We start from the raw sequence: 18,039 nt of genomic DNA, 5'->3' as shown, positions 1-18,039 counted from the left end.
GGTGGAAAGTACTTAAGTACAGGTCTGAGGTACTTTCTTCTCGCACCACTTTCTATTTCTACTCCACAACGATTCAGAGGGAAATATTGTAGCTGGCTTTACTTCACTACATTTATTTGACAGCTTGAGTTATTAGTTACTTTACTAATTAAGATTTTTGCACACAAATGCAAAAAATGTAGAGCTGAAACAATAATAAATGTGAAAGATTTGCTGCTTTTCTTTATTATCCATATTTGTCTTAACAACAATACGTCTATTTTCAATCATTTTGAGGTTTGGACTGTTGGTTGGACAGAACAAGTGTCACTTTGGGCTCTGGGTAATTGTGACGGCATTTCTCACTATTTTCTCAAACCGAACAAAAATTGATGAATCGAGAAAATAATCAGCAGATTAATCCAGAATGAAAATAATCATTAGTTACGAAATAGTTCAAAATGAGTTCCACCTCAACCAACTACAACAGTAGAATCCTGCTTTTACATTAATGCATGAGTAATAATAATCGAATGATGTAATATATAATACTGTATAACAGTCACTGCATTGAATACTTTTACTTTTAATACTTAAAGTATATTTATACTTTTACTTAAGTAACATTTCCAATGCAGTACTTTTACATAGAACAGTGTTAGAGTACTTTTACTTAAGTACTTAAATTGACTTAAAATTACAATAATCTGTGCAATAATTCACCAGTGCAATACATATATATACATATATACATTGGTTTTGTTTATATATTTATTTTTCACTTAAGTATTGTAAATGTATATATTTTTTATATCTTATATTTTTACATGCTTTCCATTTCTAGCTCTATGCTACTTCTTCTATTCTTGAATGGGAGCACCTGTAACTTGTCTAATTTCCCCGCGGGATTCAATGAATTCTGTCTGATTCTGATTCTGATTAAAGGATCTGACTACTTCCTGCACTTGTGATCTGTGTAATGTCGGTCACCATCCAGCAGGGGGCGCACTTCTCTTACATTTGTGTTTTAATCAGTCAGAGCTCACATCCCAGCCGTGACGGTGTAACAGCGAACCAGCATGCACAACACCAGGACCCTTAAACTGAAGCAGCTAAATGGAACTCGGACAACATTAATTTTATTATTTACACTTGTTCTTTGTCCTTCTGTAACTTCCTGTTGAATGCATCTGTCTCCTTCTACCCATAATTCGTTGTGTTGTGTTTATTTTCTTAAAACAAGTAAATAATATAAAAAAAACAAGATAATTCCAAGATGTTTTAATATTTTTGATAATTCTATGAGGTTTTTAGTATAGGGTGACACTTTTTCTTGATTCTAAATTAGTTTTTTGTGTTTTCTTTAAAGATTCTCACACAAGTTATTCAAAGAAGTTGATTTCTGTCAGAAACAAGTTGAAATAATGTAACTAGACTGATGGATTTTTTTTCACTTATATCAAGGGATTAAATAGTAAAAATCATCTTCACTTTCCTCAGCTGACATTAAAATGCTGTGTACATGTTCAAACATACATGATAGAAATTCAATGTGTCACATATTAAAACACTTTTACTCTTTATACTTTAATTACATTTAGTTTATAAGACTTATGTACGTTTCCTTAAGTACAATTTAATATGCTGGACTTTTACTTGTAATGGAGTATTTTCACACTGTGGTTTTAAAGTATCTGAGTAGTATTAAAACACACTTACTAAGTGCTACACACACTAATAGTATCCCATGAGGAACACAAAAATCTGAATTGCTTTACAAATGTATACACATAATCTATACCAAACACATTATCAACTCAATGCCACGTTCTTCTGTTAAAAGAAATCCAGAAGACTAATAGTTGTTAATAATAATAACCAGATTTAATAGGAAAAGAGATGGACAGATTAGGAAGAAAAGAAAGAGTAGAGATTTCAAATATAAAAGGTTGTAAGGAAGGAATCAAGGGAGAGAAGAAGGGAGGTCGATAAGGAGGGAGAGATAAAGTCTGATATCAGCTGTAATCATTATGTTACCTCATCTGGCCTCTGACTCCGATGACTGACCGGACACATGCATACATATCAGTAGATGTCAGTACATATGTACATATAGATACTGTGTATACTGTATGTTTTTACTTTGATCGAGTACCTTCATCCCTTCAAGGACTTTATCAAGTATCTTAGATCAAACTTTGAGGTTCGATCTCAGATACTTGACGCGTACTCGTCGGACATGACTTGAGTCTTAACTCACACTTGCCCTGAAGAACTTGAGACTCGACTTGGGATTCGATCTGACAGACATGACTTGGACTTGGTCTGGAATGACTTTGAGACTCGACCTTCCCTTCAAGGATTTGAGACTCGACCTATGACACTTCATTTGGACTTGAAACGCAGTCTGGCGTACTTTCCCTTAAATACTTTAACAGACTTAAACTCAGCAGGTGAGCGGCAGGTGTGACCAGGTCAGTGTGTGTCAGCTGGCAGCTGCCTGATCACTGGATGATTCCCAGCCAGATGGATCGGAGCCACTTATTGATCAGATTCCAATTACTCAACAGCTTGAAACGGGATTACACTCTTCTCTCTTCCTGCCAAGTTTCTACGTCAGCTCTCACCTCAGAGTAAGGTCCCATTCAGGGTTCATAAACCACTCTCTCTACTATCTATCTGTCTCTCTCTCTACTATCTAACTGTCTCTCTCTCTACTATCTAACTGTCTCTCTCTCTTGCCACACAGGTGGTAGTCTGCCCGCTGGACAAATACTATTCAGGTTGTTTTATGGCTCACTTGGCAAAGGAGTTGAAATGATTGCAAGAGTTACTGGTGTGTCGTAAAACTGAGACGATGAGGATGACGAATGAGGTGACGAAAAATGTGGGTTGATTACTGAAATGGATTCCAAAGATCATTCAGGGATCATTCAAGTGATTTTACAAACCCATTCCTTCCTTCCTTCCTTCATCCCTTCAAGACACATTTCTGTCAGGTGTCACAAAACTCTGTTCAAGGATGCGGCGCGTGGTCAACTCATGTTTCTGGAAAATAAATTCCAGAAACAGGTTGCACAAAAGAATAATGTGAGTTTGGTTTTCTTTCTTGTTGCTCATCAGTGAAACTCTGAAAGTGTTGTGTAATTGAACAGGCTGACAGGACGACGACGGTTCACCACTTCGGTCCAGACTGAGCTATCTCAACTATTAAGTGGATGACATTTTGTACAGATGTTCATGTTCTCCAGAGGATGATTACTGACTTGGTGATCCCCACACTGTTTTCACTGCCCCCACCATGAGGTTGACATTTGTGGTTTAGAGTAAAATATCTCAACATCTGTTGGATGGATTGCCATGAAATTTGGTGCACACGTTCACGCTCCCCTCAGTATGAATTCAAGTAACTTTGGTAACAGTTTTTGTCCAATGCTTTGGTTTATGATTAAATTCCCTCACAACTCGTGCCATTCCCATCTGTTGCAGCTATACTTGCTAGTTAGCAAATATTAGCATCCTAACATGGGAACCTGTTAGCGTTTTCATTGTGAGCATGTTAGCATGCTAATGATACCATTTAGCTCGAGTGCAGCCTCACAGAGATGTTAGCATGGCTGTAGGCTCTTAGTCTTGTTAACTGCAGTATCAGTTTTGGATTGATTTGGATTAGAAAACAAAGAGGAAGGAAGGAAGGAGTCATAGTTTTACAGTGCATCCGGAAAGTATTCACAGCGCTTCACTTTTTCCACATTTTGTTATGTTGCAGCCTTATACCAAAATGGATTAAATTCATTTTTTTCCTCAAAATTCTACACACAACACCCCATAATGACAACGTGTAAAAAGTTTATTTGAGATTTTTGCAAATTTATCAAAAATAAAAAACCTGAGAAATCACATGTACATAAGTATTCACAGCCTTTGCTCAATACTTTGTTGATGCACCTTTGGCAGCAATTACAGCCTCAAGTCTTTTTGAATATGATGCCACAAGCTTGGCACACCTATCTTTGGGCAGTTTCACCCATTCCTCTTTGCAGCACCTCTCAAGCTCCATCAGGTTGGATGGGAAGCGTCGGTGCACAGCCATTTTCAGATCTCTCCAGAGATGTTCAATCGGATTCAAGTCTGGGCTCTGGCTGGGCCACTCAAGGACATTCACAGAGTTGTCCTGAAGCCACTCCTTTGATATCTTGGCTGTGTGCTTAGGGTCGTTGTCCTGCTGAAAGATAAACCGTCGCCCCAGTCTGAGGTCAAGAGCGCTCTGGAGCAGGTTTTCATCCAGGATGTCTCTGTACTTTGCTGCATTCATCTTTCCCTCTATCCTGACTAGTCTCCCAGTTCCTGCCGCTGAAAAACATCCCCACAGCATGATGCTGCCACCACCATGCTTCACTGTAGGGATGGTATTGGCCTGGTGATGAGCGGTGCCTGGTTTCCTCCAAACGTGACGCCTGGCATTCACACCAAAGAGTTCAATCTTTGTCTCATCAGACCAGAGAATTTTGTTTCTCATGGTCTGAGAGTCCTTCAGGTGCCTTTTGGCAAACTCCAGGCGGGCTGCTATGTGCCTTTTACTAAGGAGTGGCTTCCGTCTGGCCACTCTACCATACAGGCCTGATTGGTGGATTGCTGCAGAGATGGTTGTCCTTCTGGAAGGTTCTCCTCTCTCCACAGAGGAACTCTGGAGCTCTGACAGAGTGACCATCGGGTTCTTGGTCACCTCCCCGACTAAGGCCCTTCTCCCCCGATTACTCAGTTTAGATGGCCGGCCAGCTCTAGGAAGAGTCCTGGTGGTTCCGAACTTCTTCCACTTACGGATGATGGAGGCCACTGTGCTCATTGGGACCTTCAAAGCAGCAGAAATGTTTCTGTAACCTTCCCCAGATTTGTGCCTCGAGACAATCCTGTCTCGGAGGTCTACAGACAATTCCTTTGACTTCATGCTTGGTTTGTGCTCTGACATGCACTGTCAACTGTGGGACCTTATATAGACAGGTGTGTGCCTTTCCAAATCATGTCCAATCAACTGAATTTACCACAGGTGGACTCCAATTAAGCTGCAGAAACATCTCAAGGATGATCAGTGGAAACAGGATGCACCTGAGCTCAATTTTGAGCTTCATGGCAAAGGCTGTGAATACTTATGTACATGTGATTTCTTAGTTTTTTATTTTTAATAAATTTGCAAAAATTTCAAAAAAACTTTTTTCACATTGTCATTATGGGGTGTTGTGTGTAGAATTTTGAGGAAAAAAATTAATTTAATCCATTTTGGAATAAGGGTGTAACATAACAAAATGTGGAAAAAGTGAAGCGCCGTGAATACTTTCCGGATGCACTGTATATAAGCCAGGAACATATGATTTAAAGACTTGATTATAACCTCAATTAACCAAAAGTGATTTTTACGATTGTAGAGAGTCTACAGATAAAACAGATGATGTTTCAGTGATGTGCCCAGGCAGCAGCAGGATATTCCACTACATCACCTGGAATTCCCTGTCAGCTGCGACCAATCACTGGCCAACCCCGGTCAGCATCACTGCTGACGTCCAATAGTGGGTGAGTGTCCGACCGGACCCTCTGCGATATCACCTCTTGCAGCGGTGTAGGCCACCAGCAAGAACACACACACAGCTGATAAGCTCTCAACTTTACAGTCCACCTTTCATTGCACAACTTCCCTTCATGCAAAAAGCAACTATTCTGCATTTACAGACGTTTTTCAAATAAAGTAATTTCTAAACTCCACTAATGACTATTGTCAGAATTGATATAGAAGGCTGGTGTGATGATGTTATCACTGACACCCAAACAAACAGCTCTGCTACGTTTTACTACTGCTAGTGCCAGTTGGCTTATATGATGGGAGAAGTTGGATGGATCACCTGAAACCCTATGATCACATTTTATGTGATGTGACTGTTAGTGCAAGGGAGGAAATAGTATATATATATATGTATATATATAAAATACACATAGACAGCAGAACAATACACCCAGGGACTCAAGGTTCAGTCAGGGTGAATTATTGGTTAAGGAGGTAATGTCGTATCCATCCTGATTGAGGATTAGTGTATGATCTGAACATGTTTTAAGATTGTTTTGCTGGTCTATGAAGCTCTGAATGACCTTGCTCCATTGTATTATGTCTGACATGCTTAACAGCTCTGAGACACCCTGCTTTTTACTGTTTAGCCATGCCAGCAGTGTGTCTGTAACGATGGCAGGGAATGAGGACCCAAGAACATAAACAGACAGGAGACAAAACACTTTGTAACTGAAGACAAGCCAAGAAACTCAATACACAACACAATCAATCACAGACTGAAGGAGAGACGGGCCTGATGTAGTCCCACAAGCTGACGAGCTGATTGTGCAGGGCTGGGTGAGTGCTGATTGTAGGCAGCTTCAAAGACTCAGCTCTCAGCCAGGGAGGCAGGTGAGGAGCTCTGGTGGATCTGGAAGATCAGCACAGGGATTAGTATCAGCCAGCATGAGAAAACTATCTACCAGTGTGACAGTGTCAGTCGGTCAGTCCAGCACTTTGGTTCCAGACTGACAACAACTATTTAATGGTTTGCCATGAAATTCTCTCTCACGTCTCTTCACGCCAGGATACGGAGTTCAGCTGCAGGGAAACAACTGCTCCTGGGCCTGCTGGTCTTGGTACAGTAGCTCTGTAACGCCTCCTGGTGGGGGGAGGAGGGGTGGGGGTCGGTGAGCTCTCAATGGTGCAGACCTGCTCCACCTCTGCTCCATTGATACAGATGGGGTTGTGTCTGCTGCCATCAGCTTTCAGGCTCATCTGTCCTTTACTGGAAAATGAAAATACAGGAAGAGAAATACCTGAAAATGCATCATAAAGTCTGTAATATATGCAATATGACCAATATCTCAATATATGAATCAGATATTAGCAGCCATTTGAAAGTGAGTATGAAGATCGGCAGGTGAATGGAACAAAAACTAGGACCTGTCCATTGTCTGCTGGACAAACGCCACTCTGGGTGTTTTATGAGTCAGTTGGCAGAAGAGACAAAAGATTTAACATGATGTCTCATAACGTTAAAATCTGAGGTTTGAATGAGGCCATTAAAGAATGTGAGCTGGTTCCAAAGGTCGTTAAGAGCTGGGCTGATTAGAAATTAAGGAAGCGAGGCAAGAGGGAAGGTAGCAAGGAGGTAGGGAAGGAAGGGTGAGAGAGAAGAGGGAAAGAGTGAAGAAAAAGAAGAGAAAAGTTTCTGTAGGAGGGAAACAACAAACTCCAGTGCTGCATTTTCAGAAAATAGAGACAATAAAACTTTGACTTTTTCTCCTGTCTTTATTAATTATGTTTCTTTAATGTTTAATTGACAGCCATTGGAACAGTACAACACACACACACACACACACACACACACACACTGATAACAGCTGTGATATTTTATCAGTATTTTACAGCTGATAAATACTCCAGGGTCAGCATTGTTACAGATAACAGCGTTTTTCCTTCCTAAGACGAAGCTGCCGTTCATTCATGTTCAGTGTGACGAACAATTTACTGAGATAATCTGTGACGTAAACAGAAAGTGCATTTTCTGTTTTAACCTCATTTCATTGTGCTGAGCTGAGTGTCTTGATATTATCTAACTCAAGACATGCAGGTTTAAGAGAAGACTGGACGGTTTTGAGGGAAATGTATTCAGACAAACACAGACTTTATCATCACATTGCATTTTTATTCATTCATTTAGTTTTATCAATGAGTTTTATTTCAAGCTAGATTGTTAAAGAACAAGTTGGATGTATTACAGTAAGATAACATGATACTGTGGTCAAAGATGGCACCCCATTTGTTCCAGTAAAAGTTGCTCTACGGGCTTCCGCCTATTTGAACGTTGCCGACTTCCTTGCACACCTGATTAGCGTGAAGATAGTTTATTGATACGGCTCTTCGAACGCCTTTTGATTTTTACCAGACATATTGGCTCAAATGGAGATACTACAAAGAGTCATTTTGTGGTGTTTGTGGTCCAATCCGATCCGCAGAAAAATGAATTGTTTGTAAATGTATGTAATAGTTTACATGTTAGCAAACTGTTGTCTTTGTTTGCCTATGTGAAGCACTTTGAGTTGACTCAGTGCGTTATATAAATAAAGCTGCCTTACTTTACCTTGCCTTATTTATGCACCCTGCGGACATGGAGCAGTATGATCATTTACAGTTGTGTATGTGTCCACCTGATGAAAGAAAGTCTAACATTCACCCTCCTTTAAGCTCTGGTTTGGTCTCTACCACCTTCTGAAAAAAATAAAACCGTTTGGTGCTCGGGAGGAAGTGTACAGTGGATTTGTTAGATGTTTTTTGCAGAAATGTGCTGTAAAACCAAAACTATGACCTAAAAGAGGCTAAAAAAGCTGCAGAGTCAGTTGATAATTCTCTGTGGGTTCATCACTATGAGAGACACCGTTCACATCACATTTAGTCATTTGATCTGTTTGTTAATATAAAAATGCAGCTTAAGATTTAGTGTGCAGCAAGATGATGAGAAACTAAAGTCATAAACAAAAGGTGCAATGAAAGCAACGTACGTTTGAAGTTATAATCAGCTTATAAAGTTGTGATGGGACACTTTTTGTTTTTCATAATCATGTTTTCCTGTTGCAATGACCTGATTTCCCCGCATCATCAAAGTTTCATGCATCTCATGCATGTAACATTTTATTACACTTCATTTGGTGTTCATAAATATGTCTTATATGTTATAAAACAAAATCATAAAATCCTGGAAAAATCAGTACCGAAATGTCTTCATAGATAAACAAACAACCTGCGCAGTTTAAAAAGTTAGATAAGAAATGAGCACGAAAACATGCAGTTTGAGACACGCAGTGGAAGCGTGGCTCTGCGTGCTTGTGAGGTAATTATTTCCTCAGATAAGGCTGCTAAAAAACAAGAACATTCAGATGCTCCGTGGCGTCGAGAGAACAGAAAGAGTAAATCATTGTCTCAGAGAAGAAGAAGAAGAACACAGTCAGACAAACAATCCCGTCAGTGCCAAGAGCAACTCATATATGAGGGTTTGAAGTCACATACTGAGAGATTAACAGAGTTGCAGCGCACAAACAGACACATATCGTACAAGGTCAACACAACCAAACATGCAGGGGACACGTTGCACTGTCAACAGCACACTCTACATACCACTCTGTCTACGTACCTATACGTAGAGAGCAGTTTCAATTCTAAGGACTTCACTTCCCATGATTCCTGCATCATCACTGGGCCTTCCATAAAAGAGAGTTTATCTCAGCACTATTATAATATGTGTTGTATATGAGTATGATCATGAATATGACACACACTGCCAAACGTCTTCTTTTCTAGTCATTTTTCTACGTTTTGAATCCTTGGAGTTTTCTTAAAATGAAGAAAATTTCAGCCTTTCCAGAAAGTTTCTAGTGCTCTGATCTTTCTTATTCTTTCTTGTGTTAAGATATAAATTCTCTTTTCTAGAAACAGGTGGAATTATTCTTACTGCAATGGCAGATTATTTTCATGTGTTTGAGAAAATAAGACTTCAAGGACTCAATTTCAGACAAAAATAACTTCATATGATGGAGATCTTGGAGGTCTGTGGTCCTGTCTGCGTTCCCTCTTGTGTTCTTGTGGAACATAACTGTGCAATTTAATGAAGAAGTGCATTTGTCTGCACGCTGAATGAAATGTGCAGTGTTTCTTTCCAAAATCTGATATAAGATTATTCTGGTGACTAAAAATGGGTGGGCAAAGACTTTACAGTGACTTAGCTGTCTTTAATGCCAGTAACCTGTTTTTGATTCTTAAATCTTCTTACATGGATATGTGTTATAATAACAAGAATAAACCGTATGTATAGAGCACATTTTAAGTGATTTACAATAAAAACTAAACACATCTAAAACACAAAAAGAGAGACATGAACTAAAAAAAACTTGGATGTCATCCACATCACAACAAATTCCTGCACACGCTGTCACGCTGATTATGAATCTGCAAAGGTCAAACTGAGATCAGCATCTGATGTAAGTTCACTGTGTTGTTTGTGTCTGCGACGTTCTCAGAGGCCTTCACTGAAAAACATCAACACAACAACATGGTACAGTATATGAACACACAGGATTCAGATCACAGATAGTGTCAAAAACATGTTAGTGATGATTAACTTCAGCCACCCTCATTATCTTCACATCTTACACAACATCTGCAGTGAACCATGGGACAACATGTGTCCTCACAGTCCGGCTAATGGCAGGCAGAGCGATTCAACCACTGAGGTTTTGTGGTAAATGTAGACTAATGGAAGCAGTTTTTGACATATGTGGTGTTTTTGTGTGTAAAAACACTTAACTGTTTTGGCTGATTAGATGTCCCATCAGGACTGCGTGGGCGTGTAAAGATTGGGCTTGATTGACACCTCCTTCACTCAAATTACACCTTTATTATTGGTATTAGTACTTGTTATCTGGGGACCTCACATAAATTCCCATAAATAAAGCTCCTCCCGCCTCCAATCTGAGCAGTGGTCTAGTTATTCAGCCAGAATAACTCGAAACACCTGGGTGGGTGTGCAGGGATTTAAGATTGATTTGATCCCTGCATCAATATTTAATATATCTTTTAAGATATATATAAATTGTTATTATATTTCACTTATTGACATTTACTAAAATTAATATTCATATGGTTCAATATTTTGTCGTCATGTCAGATGTACTATTTCTTTGTCCTGGTGCTCATGCTAACATTTAGCTGGAGAATTTAGAGAATTTAAAGTTTAGTTTAGTCTATATGGCAGCTTTAAATTTCAGTTTTGTCTGATGTGCTGCCCTATAATATCAGATGACATGCTTGTTTAATAAAATAATTACAACAGAATCTGAAATGAATTTAAATACCTTTATTGTTGTGTCCCCTATTTGGGGGCTCAAAATTACAACAAAACAGAACCAAGAGATATTAACACTGTATAAAAATAAATTCAGGCAAAAAATAACGCTAGGAACAGAAAACATACATTAACCCCGTGTTCAGGGGTCAACAACACTGGAGCTGAGCTAACGTGGACTCATTAACTCTTTCTGTGTCTTTCTGTGCCATACAAATCTACATGGCAATGATGATGTGATGTGCGCTCATAATAAGTTATTATTAAATAGTAGAATTCAGACATAGTAGGACAATACATCGGAACAACAGTTTAAAACATGGTGCTGCTACGACAGCACAGGAATGGAGGGAAAGGAAGCATTTCCTTTTCAAACCAACAGTCGTGACTGGTACCACGGTGAGGAATGTTTGTTAACTCTACAAAAGTTCAAATAATTAACACCCCCAGCCGAATTTCAACTTGGAGGATTTCTAGATAGCGGGGGGGAAAAAACAAGTAGAATCAAAAACATAAAGATCTACCAGAGGAGAATTGTTCCTCTTTCGTGAAGTCGTAAGGCCCCATCTCAAAGAAAATAATTCTTTGTAAAAATCAGTTCCTCAGCACAACATTGACGAGATATTCTAGAATTACCAACATGCTCCCTCAGACTTGCTAACACGCTGCTCTTTCCTGACCCTCTTTCTTTTCCACTTTACATCTGCTTCACTCTTTGCTGCAGGAGCTCCAGCTGCCGGGCCACCTCGTTGGGCAGGTCGTCGTTCACCTGCGTTGTAAAGTACTTCCTCACTTCCTCCACCTCCCTCTGCCAGAACCCCTGATCCAGAGAGAACAACTCGTTGAGGTCCACGTCCTCCTGCAGGCCCTGGAGGTTCAGGGAGTCGCAGCAGGGCAGGTAGCCCACGGCAGAGGGCATGGCGCCGGCCTCGCCATTCACCCGCCTGAACATCCAGTCCAGCACGCGGATGTTGTCGCCGAAACCGGGCCACAGGAATCCGGCGGTGGGGCTCTTGCGGAACCAGTTGACATGAAAGATCTTGGGAAGCTTGGCGCCAGGGCGGTCAGCCATGCTCAGCCAGTGAGAAAGGTACTGTCCAAAGTTGTAGCCGAAGAAGGGACGCATGGCGAAGGGGTCGTGCATGATTTCCTTGCCTGCAGAGTAGAAAGGGGACAAAGAGGAGAGAGAGAGAACGGGTGAGTATCTTTTTCTGCACTACTGGGACGTAAAAAAGTATCTTGTTGAAAGATTAGATACTGACCTTTGTGTTCAGCTGCAGCGGTGGCCTCAGACCTCATGGCTGCTCCAACAAACACTCCGTGTTGCCAGCTGAAAGCCTCGTACACCAGAGGGACACCTGAAAAGAATGATGAATGGATTTAGGATTATTGTTTTCTCACGTCATAGCTTCTTCTTCCATTCTTGTCTGTCCCCATCTGCTCTATTCTCTCACTTATTTGATCCCACTGCATGCTGTCTCTATCCTTTTCTCTCATTCTACCGGTGATCTAGGTCCCAGTTCCCCCTCACCTTCTGGCCTGCGCCCTCCGAAGATGATGGCCTCAATGGGGACTCCCTCTGGGGATTCCCACAGTGGGTCGATGATGGGACACTGACCGGCCGGAGTGCAGAAACGAGAGTTGGGGTGAGCACAGGGTTCGCCTGGGGAGAGACAAAGACAGGAAGGTAAGCTTTATTTCCCTTGATCTTGTCTTTACTCTTAATGCGTGTTGTGTCCTCTAGTTTCATCATCCTATTTTTTTTTCTTCAAAGTGCTCTCTACAACAACAGAAATAAACAAACTCTTACCATCTTCAGAGCTCCAGGGCTTGTTCTTCCAGGACGTGATGGTGACTCCCTCAGGCAGTGACTGGTCCATTCCCTCCCAGTACACACCGCCATCGCTGGTCTCTGCAACATTAGTGAAAATGGTGTTCTTGATGATGGTCTCCATGGCGTTGGGGTTGGTTTTGGCTGAGGTGCCGGGCGCAACTCCGAAAAAGCCGTTCTCAGGGTTGATGGCACGTAGGTTTCCTAGCGACAGGGAACAAATAGGAGGAAAATATAAAAAATGAATGATAGAAGTGTTAGTTTGTATTATTATTATTGTTGTTCTAATGCCCCTGATGCCAAATTGAACTTCACAAAGTCTCGAGTCCCTCACCTTGGTTGTCAAACTTCATCCAGGCGATGTCGTCTCCCACACACTCGACCTTCCAGCCCGGCAGCGTGGGGCAGAGCATGGCCAGATTTGTCTTCCCGCAGGCGCTGGGGAAAGCTGCTGCCATGTACTTCTTCTCCCCAGCAGGGTTGGTGATGCCCAGGATCTGAGCAGGAGAAAGATTTGGTAAGAATGGACAGATATGTTATGAATCCCTTAATGAATCAACATATATATATATATATATATATATATATATATATATATATATATATATATGTACATGTTTTTCTTTTCCTTCCTTACCAGCATGTGCTCTGCCAGCCAGCCCTCCTCCTTGGCAATACGCGAGGCAATGCGCAGAGCAAAGCACTTCTTCCCCAGCAGGGAGTTTCCTCCATAACCGCTACCGAATGAGACGATCTGCCTGCGATCGGGGATGTGAGCGATTAACGTCTGCTCGGGGTTACAGGGCCAGTTGTTCACCAGGGGCTCTGAGAGAGAAATCAGTACATTTGAATCAGTGGACAACATTTGTTTGGAGTACGGAAGAAAACTTCATAACACAAATGACTGAATATAATAATCAATAGTAGCAGGAGTGGTCAGGCTGGTTGTAATACCTAAAGCAGCAACATTGGCAGTAATAATCGTAGTTGTTGCAGTAATTATAATTCTAGCATTAGTATTTGTAGTTGATGCATATATAATACAAGCAATAACAGTAGTAGTAGCAGTATTAGTGGGCTTAGCTGTAGCAGTATTGGTAGCAGTAGTACTAGTAATCTGATAAGTGGTATCAGTGGCAGTAGAAGTAGCATTAAGAGTACTGAAGGACTAAATGAGGTATCAGCAGTAACAGCAGTAGTAGTAGTGGTTGAAATACTAGAAGTGCAACAGTAGTACTAATCCTTTTCATTAGTATTCAGCAGCGCCTTATGACGTGAAAACAAGTTAATGTTGTTGATGTACTTTTGAGAGGTAGAGGACAGCCGACGGAGTGCAGGCAGCGGACGAACTCGCCCGTCCCCAGAGCGGACAGCACAGCCTTCCCTATACGGGTCATGACCCTCATACTGGCCACCACGTAGGGAGAGTCCGTCAGCTCCACGCCGATCTTAGAGAGAGGGGAACCTACTGGACCCATGCTGAAGGGAATCACGTACATGGTACGACCTGAGGACAGAGATTTTAATGCTGCTTAGATAAGATCTTAATGAGGTTGTGAACTTCACCACTTAAATGTTCTCACATATCTAAGCATCAAAAAACTATAGTCAATGAGTGGAACAGAGAAAAGTCATCTGACTTTGTGCACATTTTCTGAAATGCTTAAAACAATGAAGCAGTAAAAATAATATTCAACAATTTTTTACTACAATTAAATTCCACACTAGTGAATTTACTCCAATGTTACATAAGCAAAATATCAGAAGAGTAGCAGTACTTCTGCTTGAGTAGAATATTACTGATTCTACCACTGGATTCCTATGATTCCCACATATCAAACTGTATGTTTTTTGTGTGAAATCAACAGAATTTGCTGTCTGGATAAATTAAAAAGGCTAAAGTGACAAACATCGTTCTCTGTGGTACCTTTCATGCAGCCGGGGAACCGCTGAGCCATGGCTTTGTCGAACTCTTCTGGGGCCATCCAGCGGCCCAGCTGGCTGATTCCGCCCCCCAGTGGTGTGGGCACCGTGTCCTTCTGGTCCCGGGTCACAATAACGGTCTTGCTCTCCACACGAGCCACGTCCCTCGGGTCGGTCCTGGCCAACCAGCTGCAGGAGGAAGAGGAGGTGGAAGGAGGGAATGGAGGTAGGAAGTGAAAGAGGAAGAGGAGGGAGGGAGGGAGGAAGGACATTAGGGACATTAGGGCTTTTTCCAAAGTAGTAGTTTAACATTTGAAAATAATCATGCCTAAGAGGCTTTCACATGTTGCAAATTTGCTTAAGGATGAACAAACAGTTGAATGTTAACCTTTCACCTGAAGCAATGCTGTTCTGTGTGACAGCTGCAGGTAAGTGGTCTGACTGAACGAGCCGGTCTTACTGGTTTGTCACAATGTAGACCTTTTCCAGGTATGCTATTTATTTAAAGTTTGTAAACACAACATTCAAATTTGGCCTCTCCGCCACGGCCTGTCGCGTCCTCTTGGATGCATGCTTACGATCTGTCAAAGCCTGCACATTATTGGCTGGGGGTTACACGCCCACTGCCCAAAGGTTGAGGCCCGGAAACTTCCCGAACACAGCAAAATAAGAAAATACAGGCAGAGTTATCGGCGTCTTAGTAACGGAAACGACCGCAGCTATGACTGCTGGTTCATCTCACCCAGGTCGTACTCTTACTTGAGGCTGTTGAGAAAAATTCAAAAAATGTCCTATGATAAAATACTACAATTGTAGCCCCTGCCACTCTGGAAACTACCTAAAACACAACTTAATCCCCAGCCAACCTACCAGTTCTCATATTTGTTGAGCTTCTTGATCATCCCCTGCTCCTCCAGCTGGGTCAGGATGGTGTTGTACTCCTCATCGGAGCCGTCGCAGATGTGTAGGGAGTCGGGCTGGCACAGACTCACGTTGGCATCCACAAACTCCTTGACGGCAGGGCTGAGGGCACTGAGATCGCCCTGCAGGATCCTGGGACCGTTCTGGTTCTGGGACTGAAGCTGAGGAGGCATGGCGGAGGAGTCTGGAGAGAGAGTGAGCCGATAGATGGAGAAAGGAAAGGCAAGAGGAGGTCTAGGAGTGGACGAGCCTGGAGTGTGGAGAAGAAAGGAAAAAATGAAAGAGAAAGTTAGAGAGAGGGTGACAAGAAAGAGACAGGAGATGAGGAGTAAAGGAGAGGGGGAGGAGGGTAACAAAAGGGAGCAAGGATAGAGGAGGAGATGGGCGATGGGAAAGTAGGAGAGGAGGTGAAAAGATGAAAAAGACAAAAAGGGTAAAAGAAAGGAGATAAAATCAGTTTAGCACACAAAAAGTATAATAACATATTCAGATTTGAAATAAGTCCTTAGTGGTCAGACAGAGTCCAGGTGATGCAACAGCATCCCTGTGCAGATCCCCTCTCACTCTGCACAACCTCAATATCCCTCCCCATTACACACAAGTCCCACTGAAAAGACAGAGCATCAGGTTACCTTCAGTAGTTTGTTTGGAGCAGGGAGCCTTTAGCTTGGCCTCATCAGCTGAGGTGTCTCTGTTGGCTGCGTTCAAGAGAGTTCAGGACTGTTTCTCCCTCTTGATCAGTTGTATCTGCTGTGGCGAGGGTTTGTTCTTTTTATACCCTGGGATGTCCCACAAGCGGAGGGAGGGAGGAGGGGTGGGGGGGGTGTGAGGAGGCTCGGCCTCTGGGTCATTTGCATGAACCTGTTGTTCCCTGCAAGGATCTGAAAAACAGTGTGTTACATTCATTAATCATTAATCATCAGCAGGACGTAACGCCGCCGTCACGTAACCGGTTCCATCTGCCCCGTGCTGAACACTGATAGCCGGCTGTTGGCTTTGATCCCAAAGAGAGACAGACAGCGCCGGTCTCACCGCTGCAGACACTGTCTCTCGCTGTAAGACACTCAAAAGCCGGGGCGATAATGTCTGGGTGTATGTGCAGTTCCTTTTGCTTTCCTTATGCAAAATGAATCAAGTCAGAACTGCAATAGAAATACAAAAACAAAATCGGTGTGATGTGTTCAGATCTTTCCCTGTATTGTGTTCTTTTTTTAATCTTTTTTGATTGTTAATCGTCTTTCAGCTCAGATAACAAGAGTCCTGACTGAAAAACAATTCTGTGATATGCTTTTATTCCATCTCTCTCTGTCCTCGTGGTCTGGAGACCTCTTGTCCTTTTGCAGCAGCTGCAGTTGAACTTTGACCCGCATTACTAAGTGATGTAAGTTCAGGGCTCGACATCGTCAGGCCGGCGTGTGACGTGGGCAGCGCCTTGGCTGGCCTCCTTTTTATTGGCCGACAGACAGGGGCTCGCCCTCGTGGGGTCAAAGGTCAGCCATGGGAATGTGTGTGTGTGCATGTGTGTTTGTGTGCGTGAGTGCAGCATTTAAAAGGAATCTCTGGATAAAGACAGACATATTTAGCCTTTAAAGGTAAAAGTATGAAGAGTTGTAGTTGAGTTAAAGTTGCAGCAGTAATAATGGCCTTTATTACCAGTAGCACCAGTTCTAATGACTGAACTGTGGAACTGTCAGATTAAAATGATTAAATACTCCATTGGCTGAAGTGCTTTACTGATGTATCTACAGGAATAATGTGAGCTGTAATTAAAAGTAAACTTTTATTTTAGTCTGAAGACAAATGATTAGAAAATATCGTCAAAACCAAAATGAGGAATTATGGCCCTGAATCATGATGCATCTTTCTTATTTCGAGGCTTTTTAAAATCTTTACTTGTTGAGATTGGCTGTTGAGGTTGGCAGATTATAAAATACTGAAGAGAACTGATTGTGTGAGCTGTGTGATTATACGAGTGGAAAGTGAGTCCCATTTTCTTTTGCAATCTAAATACTATGATGATTTCAGAACGTAAAAAACAAAACCCTGAAGCATTTTAATGTACAGACAATGAAAATCTGAATAGTTTTTTAATTTGGATGTGTTAAAGTTTGTTAAAATTGTCTCAAAAGTTTGGAAAAGAAGCCAAGGTCGATAATTAAAGTAGTATTTATTATGATTTACTTAGTTTAGTATTGTGCAGTACATGTTCACTTCATATATTTTTTACATTTTTCATTATTGTTTCAAAATGTATATCTGGCTTTGGAATTATGGATCTGGCTTGTATTCATTTATGGTGTCTGGAGCTGAGCGTACTGTATTTGTATGCATGACACTATAAAAAACTTGCAGTATTAATTCTATAGTACCCCAATAGTAGGAGTAGTAGTTGTACTTAATCTCTGATGTAATGGTAGTTGTAGTTTATTATCTTTTTTAAGTACTGATGGGGTCTGATTAAACACTGCA

The 18,039-nt window shown here is 41.5% G+C and overlaps 1 protein-coding gene across 1 annotated transcript; it reads right to left on the bottom strand.

Moving 5' to 3' along the window:
* Positions 1 to 10,892: 10,892 nt before the first annotated feature.
* Positions 10,893 to 16,301, bottom strand: pck1 (phosphoenolpyruvate carboxykinase 1 (soluble)). The gene is made up of 10 exons (XM_070901896.1): positions 16,203 to 16,301; positions 15,520 to 15,820; positions 14,654 to 14,838; positions 14,030 to 14,233; positions 13,364 to 13,551; positions 13,061 to 13,223; positions 12,706 to 12,930; positions 12,427 to 12,558; positions 12,158 to 12,253; positions 10,893 to 12,050 (listed from the first exon to the last, which is right to left on the bottom strand). Exons 2-10 carry the CDS (start codon positions 15,741 to 15,743, stop codon positions 11,593 to 11,595), a joined length of 1,875 nt encoding a protein of 624 aa, XP_070757997.1. The 5' UTR covers positions 15,744 to 15,820; positions 16,203 to 16,301; the 3' UTR covers positions 10,893 to 11,592.
* Positions 16,302 to 18,039: the final 1,738 nt, after the last annotated feature.

Source organism: Enoplosus armatus, chromosome 3, assembly GCF_043641665.1.
Source record: "Enoplosus armatus isolate fEnoArm2 chromosome 3, fEnoArm2.hap1, whole genome shotgun sequence".
In the NCBI taxonomy this organism is placed as follows: domain Eukaryota; kingdom Metazoa; phylum Chordata; class Actinopteri; order Centrarchiformes; family Enoplosidae; genus Enoplosus; species Enoplosus armatus.
The sequence above is the reverse complement of the archived record's forward strand: the minus strand, read 5'-3'. Positions and strand labels throughout refer to the sequence as shown.

Bases quoted from the DNA above. Each gene is read 5' to 3' on its own strand.
- pck1 (XM_070901896.1), bottom strand. From the start codon at position 15,743: ATGCCTCCTCAGCTTCAGTCCCAGAACCAGAACGGTCCCAGGATCCTG. The intron at 14,234-14,653 runs GTACCACAGAGA...CTCTGTCCTCAG, and splicing joins GTTCCCCGGCTGCATGAAAG to GTCGTACCATGTACGTGATT. The intron at 12,931-13,060 runs GTGAGGGACTCG...CCCTGTCGCTAG, and splicing joins GATGAAGTTTGACAACCAAG to GAAACCTACGTGCCATCAAC.